The sequence below is a fragment of the Sebastes umbrosus genome, chromosome 18 (genome assembly GCF_015220745.1).
Source record: "Sebastes umbrosus isolate fSebUmb1 chromosome 18, fSebUmb1.pri, whole genome shotgun sequence".
NCBI lineage: Eukaryota > Metazoa > Chordata > Actinopteri > Perciformes > Sebastidae > Sebastes > Sebastes umbrosus.
Genome location: NC_051286.1, coordinates 10,223,271 through 10,235,594, shown reverse-complemented (window position 1 = coordinate 10,235,594; position 12,324 = coordinate 10,223,271). Strand labels below are relative to the sequence as shown.

Here is a 12,324-nt window from a genome sequence, read left to right as displayed (position 1 = left end):
GTGTGTGTTTCAGGGGGTCTTCACTACGACAAAAACCAGTTGATTCTTAAAACGCTTGATCCAAATAGACTACAACAAAGGTGGGATGTGGAGATTATATGAGAACATATGAGCTGCTGGACTGGATCCCTACTATTATTATCATCATCATCAGAGGAACGGCTCTACCAGAGGCTCTGCTATGCAGCTGCAAGACAAGTACGTCATTGGAGATGCTCAACCTCTGCTGCTGCAGGACGACTACACAAAGAGGAAGTCGACATGAATCAATCCGTAAGAATGTATTACTACCCAGAGCATAGTCTGAACTTTAAATACATCATATTTTACACTTACTTACTAATATATCCGAAGGTTATTTTTTTTGTCTTTTCATTGAATAAATCTGTTGGCCTCAAGTTAATTAACTTAAAACAGTGTTAACACTTTTCTATATTTTTATGCAATATATATATAGCTTTATTTTCCTGCTGCATACAACATGAAAAAACAAAAAATACAGTTCCTCTTGTCTATTTTTTCTGTTTAATCAAAATTACATAGCACAAAACTCTTTTGTTTTCAGAATAATAAAAGTATTTTTGTCAATAAATGTCTTTAATACACTGTACAGCACGTTGAGCTGGACTTGGTTTACATTCATGTACAGACTAAGTGCTTCAGATTTCAAATGTCATCATTTGTTTTTGCCCAAATGTTGAATGGCTAACTTGTGGTCAGCTCACTTTACTGTAAGCTGCACATACACATACAGTAACGTGAGATTCAATATGACATTGGGAAAGATTCCTATGGTTATGACGTGCGACATGGACAAATGCAAAAACAAAATGCAAATGTGTTATCGCGCTGCATCTGCCTCGCCTGGTACCGGAGGATAAACACATCTATTGATGAACTTTGCCAGCTGACTATGACCTTATTTTACCTCCGCCAAAGAGGTTGGTCTGTTTGTCAGCAAGATTAGATAAGATTAGCCTGATTTTCATGAAACTTGGTGGAACGGTGAAGCATGGAAATAACCAATTAAATTTGAAGCAGATTGACCTAGGCGGAGGTCTGGGCTCTCCGAGTGCCCTTCTGGTTTATTATGTAAGTCCTTGATGGCTAAATTAAAGCAATCAGAATGCTACCAAAAGCCTGGTTGTACCATCTGGTTGCTGACCTGATTGGAATTTATTTATTAGTCCACAGTAATTAAAGAACCTTCACCATGACAGGAACACAGCATAACTCAAATGCCTCGTGAAAACTTCCAAGACAGTACAGGAAGATGTGAGCTTTAACAAGAGCAGCAGCCTTTGGCACGCTCCCATTACAAGCTCAGGTCACGCTGCACCACAGCGGCACCTCTGCTCTTTGACAGTCTGCTGCTGTCAAGAGTAGCCTTGTAAAGGTGGGAAGAATCACAGACGCTCAGTTCGTGCTCTCTGCTTCGTGTCTCTAGTTTTGCTTTGCCGTTTCTTGCACTTCTTGCTGGAACTCTGCGGTCTCCGTGCCGCCGCTCTGCACACACTCTTCGGCCTGCCTGTCGTCCTCCTCGGACACCCTGACGACCGTCTTCCCTCTGGCGTGGCCCTGCTCCAACTTCTGAAAGGCCTGGGGCACCTGGGTAAATGGAAACTGGGCCTCCACTACCGGCAGGATCTGCAATGAACCAGCAGAAAAAAACATCATGAATACGAGCGCAAAAATCAATCAGGAAGTGAAGTCAGGAAACAATTAAGAGATCACATTTAAACCTTCAGCACATCAGACATGGCATGAATAGCGTTCGGCTTTGGCTTTTGCTTTTAATGGGTTGGGGAAATGGATGAGCGGACTGCTTTATTAGACAGCAGAATTACAGCGTTGACAGTTTGACGATTAAGTCAATTACATTTTTCTGTGAAAACTTGTTCTTTGTAATGTGCTGATGGGATAAACTTCACGCATTAAGGGCTCCCAACCAGACAAAATGAATAGCTAGCCATCTCCAATCGAGGGGTGAGAACGAGAGGGGTGTAATTTTAATTAATTTAATTAATTAATTTTTTAATTAAATAATTAATTAATTAAAATAAATTGTAAAAGTGTATAAGGGTTTAGAACATTATGATAGAAGTACATGATGGTATTCCCATGCTCTATTATGTCTCATAAGTTTGTTGCAGCAATTTTTGGGTTGATGCCGTTTTGTTACAGATTTGGTGCTAAATTTAACCATTTGTTTTACTACTCTACTGAGAATTGATAAAAAAGGGATCAATAATCGCTCCAAAACACCACATTAACACACCAAGACCTCGAGGAACACCATAGAAAAAGACATGTCGTGATTTGGTATCAAAAACTTTTGACATTTTAAGATTTCTGCAAGAATTGCATTTTTCGGTAATTGGATGGCGAGCACTTCTGTTCTGGAAAAAAAGAAACCCCCTTATTGTCAATCTATCTAGGAAAGCCATCCATCCTCTGAATGCTCTAGGTCTCTAGTTTGTGGCTTTAAAGTTTCATGAGGCTGTGATTATCCTAGAGGTCACCACAGGTCATTTTATACAGTGAGGTCAAGTTTAAAAAAAAAATGGTCTCACTACAATGAAATGTCTCCTATGGGGACTAACATCATCACACATGAATACAGTTGAGCTCACTGGATCTAGAAGAGTCTCAGCTTTACAATGATACCAAATTTATGTTACTCCAAGACTGTTTAGGGACGCAAGTATGCAGATATATTCAAAAACACCATTTTAGAATAGCCGAAAATAACACATTTATACTGCACTGGTTTTTGTCCCAAACTTAAAGTGGGCATGTCTGTAAAGTGGAGTCTCGTGGGTACCCACAGAACCCATTTTCTTCCACATATCTTGAGGTCAGAGGTCAAGGGACCCCTTTGAAAATGGCCATGCCAGTTTTTCCTCGCCAAAGTTTAGCCTAACTTAGGAGCGTTATTTAGCCTCCTTCCCGACATGGCAGCATGACATGGTTGGTACCAATGGTAGCTTAGTTTAGCTCTAAAACTGAACCTGCTACAGCCTCTGAAAGACAGTAAAGTCGGTCACGATCGTGGTTCTTAGAGGGTTAAGTATATTGTCAGCCGCATGTTTATGAAGTTTTAATATTAAAGATAAAATTGTAAACAAGGAAAAAAGTACGGTGATTTTTTTCTTTTGGCTCTACTGTAAATGGTCAAATGTCAGTTACGCCCCTCTGCTTCTCACTTCTCACCCATCGCAGTGCTACTGGACCCACATCTAAGGTGGATAGACTACACCACTGGTAAATTATAGTCACCATTTTTAATCAATTTAGACAAGCAAATGTCCGCAGGCTCCTAATGCTCCATCATCTCTGCTTTCCTAGCTGCGAATGTGAAAAAAGGTGTGGGAGGGTTTCAGAATGTGATGAGGCTGGACAATCCTGTGCTAGTCCCACAACACCAGCAGCCAGGCTTGTTATTCTGGTCAGCATCTCTTGCCGTTAACAATGAATGGGCAGCGCGGTGGCGTCACACTGGAAACCATCCACACTTCTGACTGAGAATAGGACACGGAGAGAGAGAGAGAGAGAGAGAGAGTGTGCACGTGTGTGTTTTGTGCGTAGCTTCCCGCCACTGGTCTGAGTGTGCCGCTCGCCGTAAGCCCCCCGGGACAAAAGGACCGAGGTCCGACACGCTTTTGCGAATGGCTGCTCAGCACTGTTTAAAAAATCCATTCACCGTCTCCTGGCGCCTGACTCAATCGCCCAGAAAGCCAAGCGTGCACACAGCGGGGAATGCGCTGCTTGCTCCTTAACAAAGCCCAGGGGGAGCCTTGAATACAGGCATGTATGGAATCCCTGGTATGCTCATATTTCATTTGCTGTATGATCTCCATCCCTGCATGAATTCCACGGACAGGCTGTGATTGATGTGCAAATGAGAGGATTTCCATCTCCCCATTCTGTCAACATAAGTGGTTCTGAATGACAAGTATGCCAGCACGTAGGATACCAGTAATGAGGTGGTTCAGTACCTTCCCTGCATCCACCAGCCTGCTGACCTCGTCCAGGGCGGGCCCATCTGGCGCATAAAATGCCCACCGGTAGAAGACTCCACTTGATAATATGTTCTGAGAGGCAAACAGAGAGGAAACAATTAGCAGTCAGGCAGGTATGCACCTCACTGGGTATTAAAGAACACACGGTGGTTATTTCTGGGTATGAAAATATTAATAAATCTACATACAAAGATCCCCAGGAGTCCTTATTTGATCTCTGTTTTCATAAAGATCAAGAGAGTTTAAACAGAATGATAAAAAATACCATGAGCTCACTACTGAAAGTGGGAAATTTGTAGAAAGTCAGAATCAGAAAACTTTGAGTTACAAAAACCAACTACAGCTGCAACAAATAATCAATTAGTTGGCAATTAATTTAATAGTTGACAACTATTTTCATAATTGATTAATCGATTTGGGTCATTTTTTAAGAAAAAAAAGTGAAATTTCTCTGATTCCAGCTTCTTAAATGTGAATATTTTCTGGTTTCTTTACTCCTCTATGACAGTAAACTGAATATCTTTGAGTTGTGGATAAAACAAGACATTTGAGGACGTTGTCTTGGGCTTTTGGAAACATTTATCAACATTTTTCACCATTTTATAGAGCAAACAACTAATCGATTAATCGACAATGAAAATAATCGTTAGTTGCAGCCCTAAAACTAGGGATGCACCAATACCGATACCGGATCGGATATCGGGCCGATACTGACTCAAATAGCTGATCGGTGACAATGGGGCCGATCTATCCAATTAAATTCTATATGTATATACTCATATATATATATAAATTATATACTGAAATTTTAATTCCTGTTTAACTTTTAACCAGTTTGTTGCTGCATTAAAAAAGTTTACACCTGAAATGTAATTCTATTAATTTTTAAGATTTTTTTGCCAAGTTATTTGTGTACGATTTATTATTTTAATAGTAAATAATTAATTAAATTTATATCTATTTATTTGTTACATTGCAGATATTATTAATTAAACACTGGTATCGGATCGGTACTCGGTATTGACCGAAACCAAAGAACACGTATCGCTATCGGTATCGGGACTGAACAAGTTGGATTGGTGCATCCCTACCTAAAACTAACCAAAGACATAACAAAAGCCAGAATACACATATTGCATGCTGGAGACATCATACTAAAAGTGATAAGTAACACCATGGATTACATGGAAGTAATACTGATCATTACAAATTTGCTGATAGAATAGTTTCCTACAGTATGGCAGCTACTAAAACAGTTTCACAAAGAGATTTCACATATAATGATTCCTTTGTGGAAACTGTTTTGTTGTTCCTAGACATGCAGCTGTTTGTTTTGCCAGTTTAATTATGTTAAACACACAATCCCAATAAAGGTGCACCAGGAAGCCTCTAAAACACAATGAGAAAAGAAAGAACTCTCATGGACTACTCTTGAAATTCAACACGTAACATTTCATCGTTCTACATTCTATGTGGGATGACTTTGCCACACCTTTTTACCCTCTGGTAATTACATCCCTGCTTGCTTTGAAAAAAACCCCCAAAACAAACAGACTCTTCCTGATCAGTCAGTGCTGACAAGAAGTTGAACACTAGAGGGCTCAGTTGTGCTGTGATCTCCCACATGACACAGGACATGCTGTCCAGAGCCGGGCAGTGCAGGGTGTGACTGCTGCTGCAGGCTGAGCCCCGCCAAACTGACCAGCTGGCTGCGACCGGGGACAAAAGGGGCCCGGAGGCTTGGCAAGAAACACACAAACACTGGTATTTGCTGGGAGGGAGATAGCCAGCTACAATCTGCACAAACACCAAATACTGCTGGTTCAGCAGCAAACACATGCACGCACACACATCGCAATCGAGACTGACGCCCACACAGTCCCGACCCGCGCATACCCCGACTCCGACACTGGCAGCCGTGCTGTCACCACCGATGCCCAGGACAACTTGACTCAGTCCCTTGAGCAGCTCCAGCCTGTCCTCGCCTGTTCACCCACTACCCTCATTATACATGCACTCCACTAGACAGAGCAGCTGGAGGGACAAGGACCTACTGTACATGCAATAACATGAGACTTACACTATGCAGGAGGAACCTGAACACAGCCAGGTTTTTACTACAGCCTGCAGCACAAGCATAAACATTTGCCAAGAGAAAAATATGCTATGCTGCTAAGTCAAGTTATAACATGATTGTTGCTTCCCCAACTGAACTACGATTCATCTGATCAACTGACTGGAAGTAAACAAAAGCTTTCTACTGGCTAGATCAGGTGTTCACCCGTTACACAATATTGTCTTTCCATGCCACTGAGGATTAAGTATTTCAGTTGGGAGAACTTGTGGTCCACACCCAACGCTGATGGCTTTCTGGGAAATACCGGCATTTTATGAAAAAAAAATAAACACGGTTGTTTGCGAGGCGAGTGGATGTGAATGTCAGACTATAAATCTTTCACATCTGCTCTGTTATTCTGTGGTGAAATCAGTGGGTAACCTCCGGGTATGAAAAGTGAAGCCAATGAGGAAGAGCCTTAAACTTGCATTCTTTCTAACAGCCAGCAGGGGGCAACTCCTCTGGTTGCAAAAAGAAGTCTGATTGTATAGAAGTCTATGAGAAAATGACCCTCCTTCTCACTTGATTTATTACCTCAGTAAACATTGTAAACATGAGTTTATGGTCTCAATCACGTGGCTACCTTGTGATTGACAGGTCGCCACCACGGCGTTGTCCGCTCTGGGAGTTGTCCGTGTTTTCGTCTTAGAACTTTAACCCTTTCACAGTGTGTTTTCACTTCATTAAAGTTAATTACAACCTTTTTGGTCACCTGAAAACATCTTATTCAGCTGTTTGGTTGTACTTAGCTTCACCCTCTCGTGTCACTTCTGGTTGCACGAAAAACAAGATGGTGACAGCCAAATTCCAAGCTCAAAGCTTCAAAACAGCGGTTCGTAAACCAATGGGTGATGTCACGGTGACTACGTCCACTTCTTATATACAGTCTGTGGATGAAATTGAACGTTTTGCTTATCTTACCTGCGTGATCTTGGAGTGCAGGGAGAGCCCAGCTTGACACATGCCGTCCAGCAGGCCCATGGAATCGGTGTTGAGGAGTAAAGGTGTCAACAGCGTGACGTACTTTGCCCCGGACCAGGGCTTCAGCAGACCCATCGCCCACCGATCCGTCTCCCCGCCCACGTTGTCCAAAATCACGTCAAACCTGAGGGTGCAAACAGACTTAACTTAGAGGGTGAAGAAAGGCTCAAAACACTGAAAACATACACACACTTTTAGTGGTTTTGAGAGCATTGCATGTTTTATCATCTGCTCTAGCACTGATTTTAAAGAGCACGCTTGGAAAACTGTTTAGTCTTCGAGCTAAAGCCAGGATTTACCAGTTTAGTTTCAGGGGCGGGGAGTGGGGTGAACCAGTATCCACTAAGGCCTTGAGCCCTGGTTTCCGTGGAAACTAGAAAGCGAGTCTGTGAGCAGTTGTGCCATGTTGACAGGAAGGTGTTTAACACATTTAGGGGGCGTTTAAAAGGGAGAAGCACACACAAGTCTCGCAGTCCTGGATGATTTCTTTTCATTAGCACCTTTATCGAACTGGCCCTGACTCTAATCATACGCCTGGGCCCGGGGCTAGTAAAGAACATTCTGCTCTGATCTGTTTTTTAAATAAAAAAACAATACAATGTCACCACTCTACACATAATGTGCTATATGATTTGATATTCTGGTTACTTGAAAAAACACTTTTTCACATACTTCTCCATCATTTCTAGCTGTTCAGGCGCGTCTCCCGCTGTGTAGTCCACCACCTCGTCGGCCCCCAGCCCTCTAACAAGGCCTTCGGCGTTCTGAGAGCAGGTAACAGTTACGTGGGCGCCCCAGGCCTTCAGTAACTGGCGGCAAACACAGAGGAAGAAAACTATATATATATAAATACGGACACAGCAAGCGGCCTCACACTAATGCAGAGTTTAAAAGAGTCAAACACACGTGTCGGTGCAGCTAGTGGTATACTTCGCTTTACCTGAATAGAGAATGTTCCAACACCTCCCGATCCTCCAGTGATCAAAACTCTAGGAGGAAAAGAAAAAACCCAGCAACCAGAGGGTCATTCAATTACTGCGTGACTCATTTAAGCGAAGCTACTTCAAGAAGTGGAAGCCTCTGGGGGGTAAAGGGGATTTGCAGGATTGGAAGCTATTACATCCAAAGGCGGAGTAAAAGTTCCATTAGATTACACATCAGGTTAGATTTTTAAAGTCTAGGATTTTAAAACCCTTTTGATGCCAATTAGAATGAAACAGAAGACCAGTTTCACCGCTGAAATGAATGTGATGAAAAAGGCGTCTTATGAAAGTTAAAGGTCTGCATGACTGGACTGATTTAACAGACAAAGAGCACTTTTAGAAACTCCAAGAACTCTAAAGAATGAATTCAAGGTTTGATGGCTTTTTATAAAAGTATTCAGGGACTTCTTACTTTTTCCACTTCTAATGTTCTGTGTATGAATGGTGAAGAGGTAGAGGGGTTCAATACAAGCTTATCCAGGATCAGGCTGGTTGCTTGCCTTTTATTTGAAGAGCTGTCTCTGCAAAGACCACCTGCATTGACAAGAGCAGACAGAGCAGTGCTGGCTACATAGGGGATGGACGCTGCCTCTGTGTGACTCAAGAATTTTGGTTTATGGGAAACCTGCAAAAAAAAAAAAAACAGCCAACGTCAAGAGTTAGAATTATAACGAGAATTACAATTATAAATTTGAAAGCTCAGTCTAGTCATCAGAGCTGCTGTGTAGCTGCTGAATAATATAAAAGAAGAAGAAAACAGAGGGCAATTTGTGTCTCTCTGTAGTCGGTGCCACAGCGGCTCCAGCAACCAAACCGACTTAATTACTTCTTACACTGCAGGATTACATAACAGGGTGCACTTCTTCTCAACTTTTAGTGATACAAGAGCTCTAAATGATGAGCTCAAGGTGATACAAGAGCTCTAAATCAACTCCTTCCGTTTGTTTGAAAACAAACCAACAGGAAAGTCAATTTTATCGATCAATCGATGATGAAAATCATTAACTCCACTGGCTCTGTGACTCACCTCGTACTCTGTTAGAGTCACAAATTCTGCCAGACTGCCTTGTTTCCACGGAGGAACAGCAGCCCACACCTGGAACACAAATATGACATTTAACACGCTGAACACAACTCAATTTAACCGCCTACTCTCTTCCTCTGAATCAGATTAATCAGCTATTAAACTCTTAGTCTGTCAGCGGTTTCCGTTCTTATCATCCACTTTCCGAAGATATTTTTAAACTGAAAATAAGATTACTAGAATAATGTATGTGGAATATTTTAACTGATGTCCTATTATTTAATCACATTCACTTTAAGTTGAATTTGCGTAATCACATTTGTATCTGCAGGAAGACAGTAATGTAGGTGTGTGGGAGGCAGCACAGTAGATGTCTCAGATTATTATTCATGTGATGACCAAGCAGAAAGAGTTTGATCTTTCTTCCAAGAAAATGTCTGTAGATGATTTGACTATGGAGTTGCAGGCATTAGGCGTGGGCAATATGCAATATGATGACACTATGAATTTGTTCAACATCAACAATTTTGCCCTAACATTTATACTATTGCTTAAATATATTTTGTTATTAAGATTTTTGGGTGTGTTAGATCAGTGGTACACAACATTTTTGGCTTGTTAGCCCTTAAAATGAAGCAATGAAATTAGCACCCACCACCTGCTAAATGCAAGGTAAATGTTGGCTGTGAAAGGTATAAATGTCAGGTCACCTGCCACCGTGGTAGATAGGTTTCCGTTATATTAAGAATATTATTTTTGAAAGGCAAGCCAAGGAAGAAAAATAAATAAATACATTTAAAAAAAATAAATTAAAAAAAATAAAAAGCAATTCCTAAATCAAAAATAGTCAGGGATTAAGGTTACATGATTTATTCCATATTTCTAATGTCTGGTACCACTGAGTCATGTTTACAATTCTAAAGCGTTCTATATAGATTTCAGAGGTGGCAGACAAAAAAAAAATCAGTGGTTACACTGGTCACATTATGTCTATGGCTTATGACCAGGTCGACCAAAGATTTACAGAAAAAAGAAAATATTAGAGAAACATCTAAAAAGAAGTTAATATGTTTGTGTAGAATCAGTTATTTTTCCTGCTGATCATCCCATCCCTCAGATTTATTGTCAACCACTTGAAGAGGTCAGGACCGGAACAAGTTGTTCAGGATGGGAAGACTGTGTAAATACACCATTCTGGACAGAGTTGCAAATCAATGAGCCGGATAGTTGTATGGCAATATTGGATTTATTTCTCATCAATATAAGAGTGTTGATTTCTTTGGTATTCAATTTGCTGGATGAACCACGAAAAATGGCATTACTGTCCATTACCTTATCAATAAATAGTTTCTCAAACAGATTTTCTACATGATGTACTATATTACAACATACAGTCTTCTAAAAGAGAGGTGTGCAGCGCAGCTCTTACCTCATCTCCTGGAACAACATGGGTGACCTCAGACCCACAGTCCACCACAACACCAGACACATCCCGACCCAGGATCAGAGGAAACTCACTGTCAGTGTCCATCACAGACATTGGATCCCTTCTCAATTTAAGCAATTTAGCTCCATAACCACCTGAAAATGAAAGAACACAAGAAGGTATATTAAAAGAACTTCAGCTACAGGTCACTGATTATAGATAGATAGATAGATAGATAGATAGATAGATAGATAGATAGATAGATAGTAACTTTATTGATCCCAGACATAAAAATACAAGGAGATGAAGAAAACTGTTAAAACTGACTATAGTGCAGGGTAACAGCTGTGATACAGGACTATTAAAAAAGTGAATATAGTGCAGAAGAGACTGTTAAAAATTTGTATCGTGCAGGGTAACTCCAGGAGCTTAGTCTATGAAAGTATTTCAATAGATCTCATAGGTTGTATTTGAGATCCATTATAAAAATACAAGAAAAAATGAAGTGTCAATACAGTTTAAATGAATTTTTGCAAGTAGATCAAAAATGCTAAAAAAAATTTATTTATTAGTATTTCTATAAGGTCTTCTTCTTCTTCTTCTTCTTCTTCCTCCTACTATACGTCACAGTCATTCTCTCACCCTATTGGCCAGAATACAGGCAATATAATGTATTATTAAATTCAATATACCATTGCACCAGAGGTCTCTTATATTTATAATAAAATTAAGTAATATACATTTTTTTTTAATTGTTAGTAAAAAGGCAGTAAAAAAGTTAATAGTATAAAGTACAAAAAAATATACCAGATATAAAAATACAAGGAGATGAAGGAAACTGTTAAAACTGAATATAGTGCAGGATAACAGCTGTGATACAAGACTATTAAAAAAATGAGTATAGTGCAGAATAGACTGTTAAAAATGAGTATAGTGCAGGGTAACTCCAATAGTTTAGTCTATGAAAGTGTTTCAAGAGATCTCATAGATTGTATTTGAGATGTGTGTCAATACAATTTAAATGATTTTTTTGCAAGTAATATGATCAAAAATGCTAATAACTGGATTTATTAGTAATCTATAAAGTCTTCTTCTTCTTCTTCCTCCTACTATACGTCACAGTCATTCTCTCACCCTATTGGCCAGAATATTTAGCCAAAGAATACAGGCAATATAATGTATTATTAAATGCAATATACCATTGCACCAGAGGTCTCTTATATTTATAATAAAATTAAGTAATATACATTTTTTTTTAATTGTTAGTAAAAAGGCAGTAAAAAAGTTAGTAGTATAAAGTACAAAAAAATATACCAGATATAAAAACACAAGGAGATGAAGGAAACTGTTAAAACTGAATATAGTGCAGGATAACAGCTGTGATACAAGACTATTAAAAAAATGAGTATAGTGCAGAAGAGACTGTTAAAATGAGTATAGTGCAGGGTAACTCCAATAGTTTAGTCTATGAAAGTGTTTCAAGAGATCTCATAGATTGTATTTGAGATGTGTGTCAATACAATTTAAATGATTTTTTTGCAAGTAATATGATCAAAAATGCTAATAACTGGATTTATTAGTAATCTATAAAGTCTTCTTCTTCCTCCTACTTTACGTCACAGTCATTCTCTCACCCTATTGGCCAGAATATTTAGCCAAAGAATACAGGCAATATAATGCATTATTAAATGCAATATACCATTGCACCAGAGGTCTCTTATATTTATAATAAAATTAAGTAATATACATTTTTTTTTAATTGTTAGTAAAAA

General features: G+C 39.5%; 2 protein-coding genes across 2 annotated transcripts in view; one reads left to right on the top strand and one right to left on the bottom strand.

Moving 5' to 3' along the window:
- The window catches only part of LOC119476599 (beta/gamma crystallin domain-containing protein 1-like), a 28,410-nt gene extending 27,795 nt beyond the window's left edge, over positions 1-615 (top strand). Inside the window, 1 exon segment of the mRNA XM_037749986.1 lies at positions 14-615. Coding sequence (XP_037605914.1) covers positions 14-102 — 89 coding nt within the window. The 3' untranslated portion in view covers positions 103-615.
- Positions 509-12,324, bottom strand: part of LOC119476626 (reticulon-4-interacting protein 1 homolog, mitochondrial-like) — a 12,650-nt gene continuing 834 nt past the window's right edge. Inside the window, exons 2-9 of the mRNA XM_037750039.1 lie at positions 10,556-10,707; positions 9,130-9,198; positions 8,603-8,727; positions 8,060-8,108; positions 7,792-7,928; positions 7,060-7,243; positions 3,999-4,094; positions 509-1,647 (exon numbers count right to left, since the gene is read on the bottom strand). Of these exons, the coding sequence (XP_037605967.1) occupies positions 1,444-1,647; positions 3,999-4,094; positions 7,060-7,243; positions 7,792-7,928; positions 8,060-8,108; positions 8,603-8,727; positions 9,130-9,198; positions 10,556-10,707 (1,016 nt within the window). The 3' untranslated portion in view covers positions 509-1,443. The remainder of the gene's footprint in view (positions 1,648-3,998; positions 4,095-7,059; positions 7,244-7,791; positions 7,929-8,059; positions 8,109-8,602; positions 8,728-9,129; positions 9,199-10,555; positions 10,708-12,324) is intronic.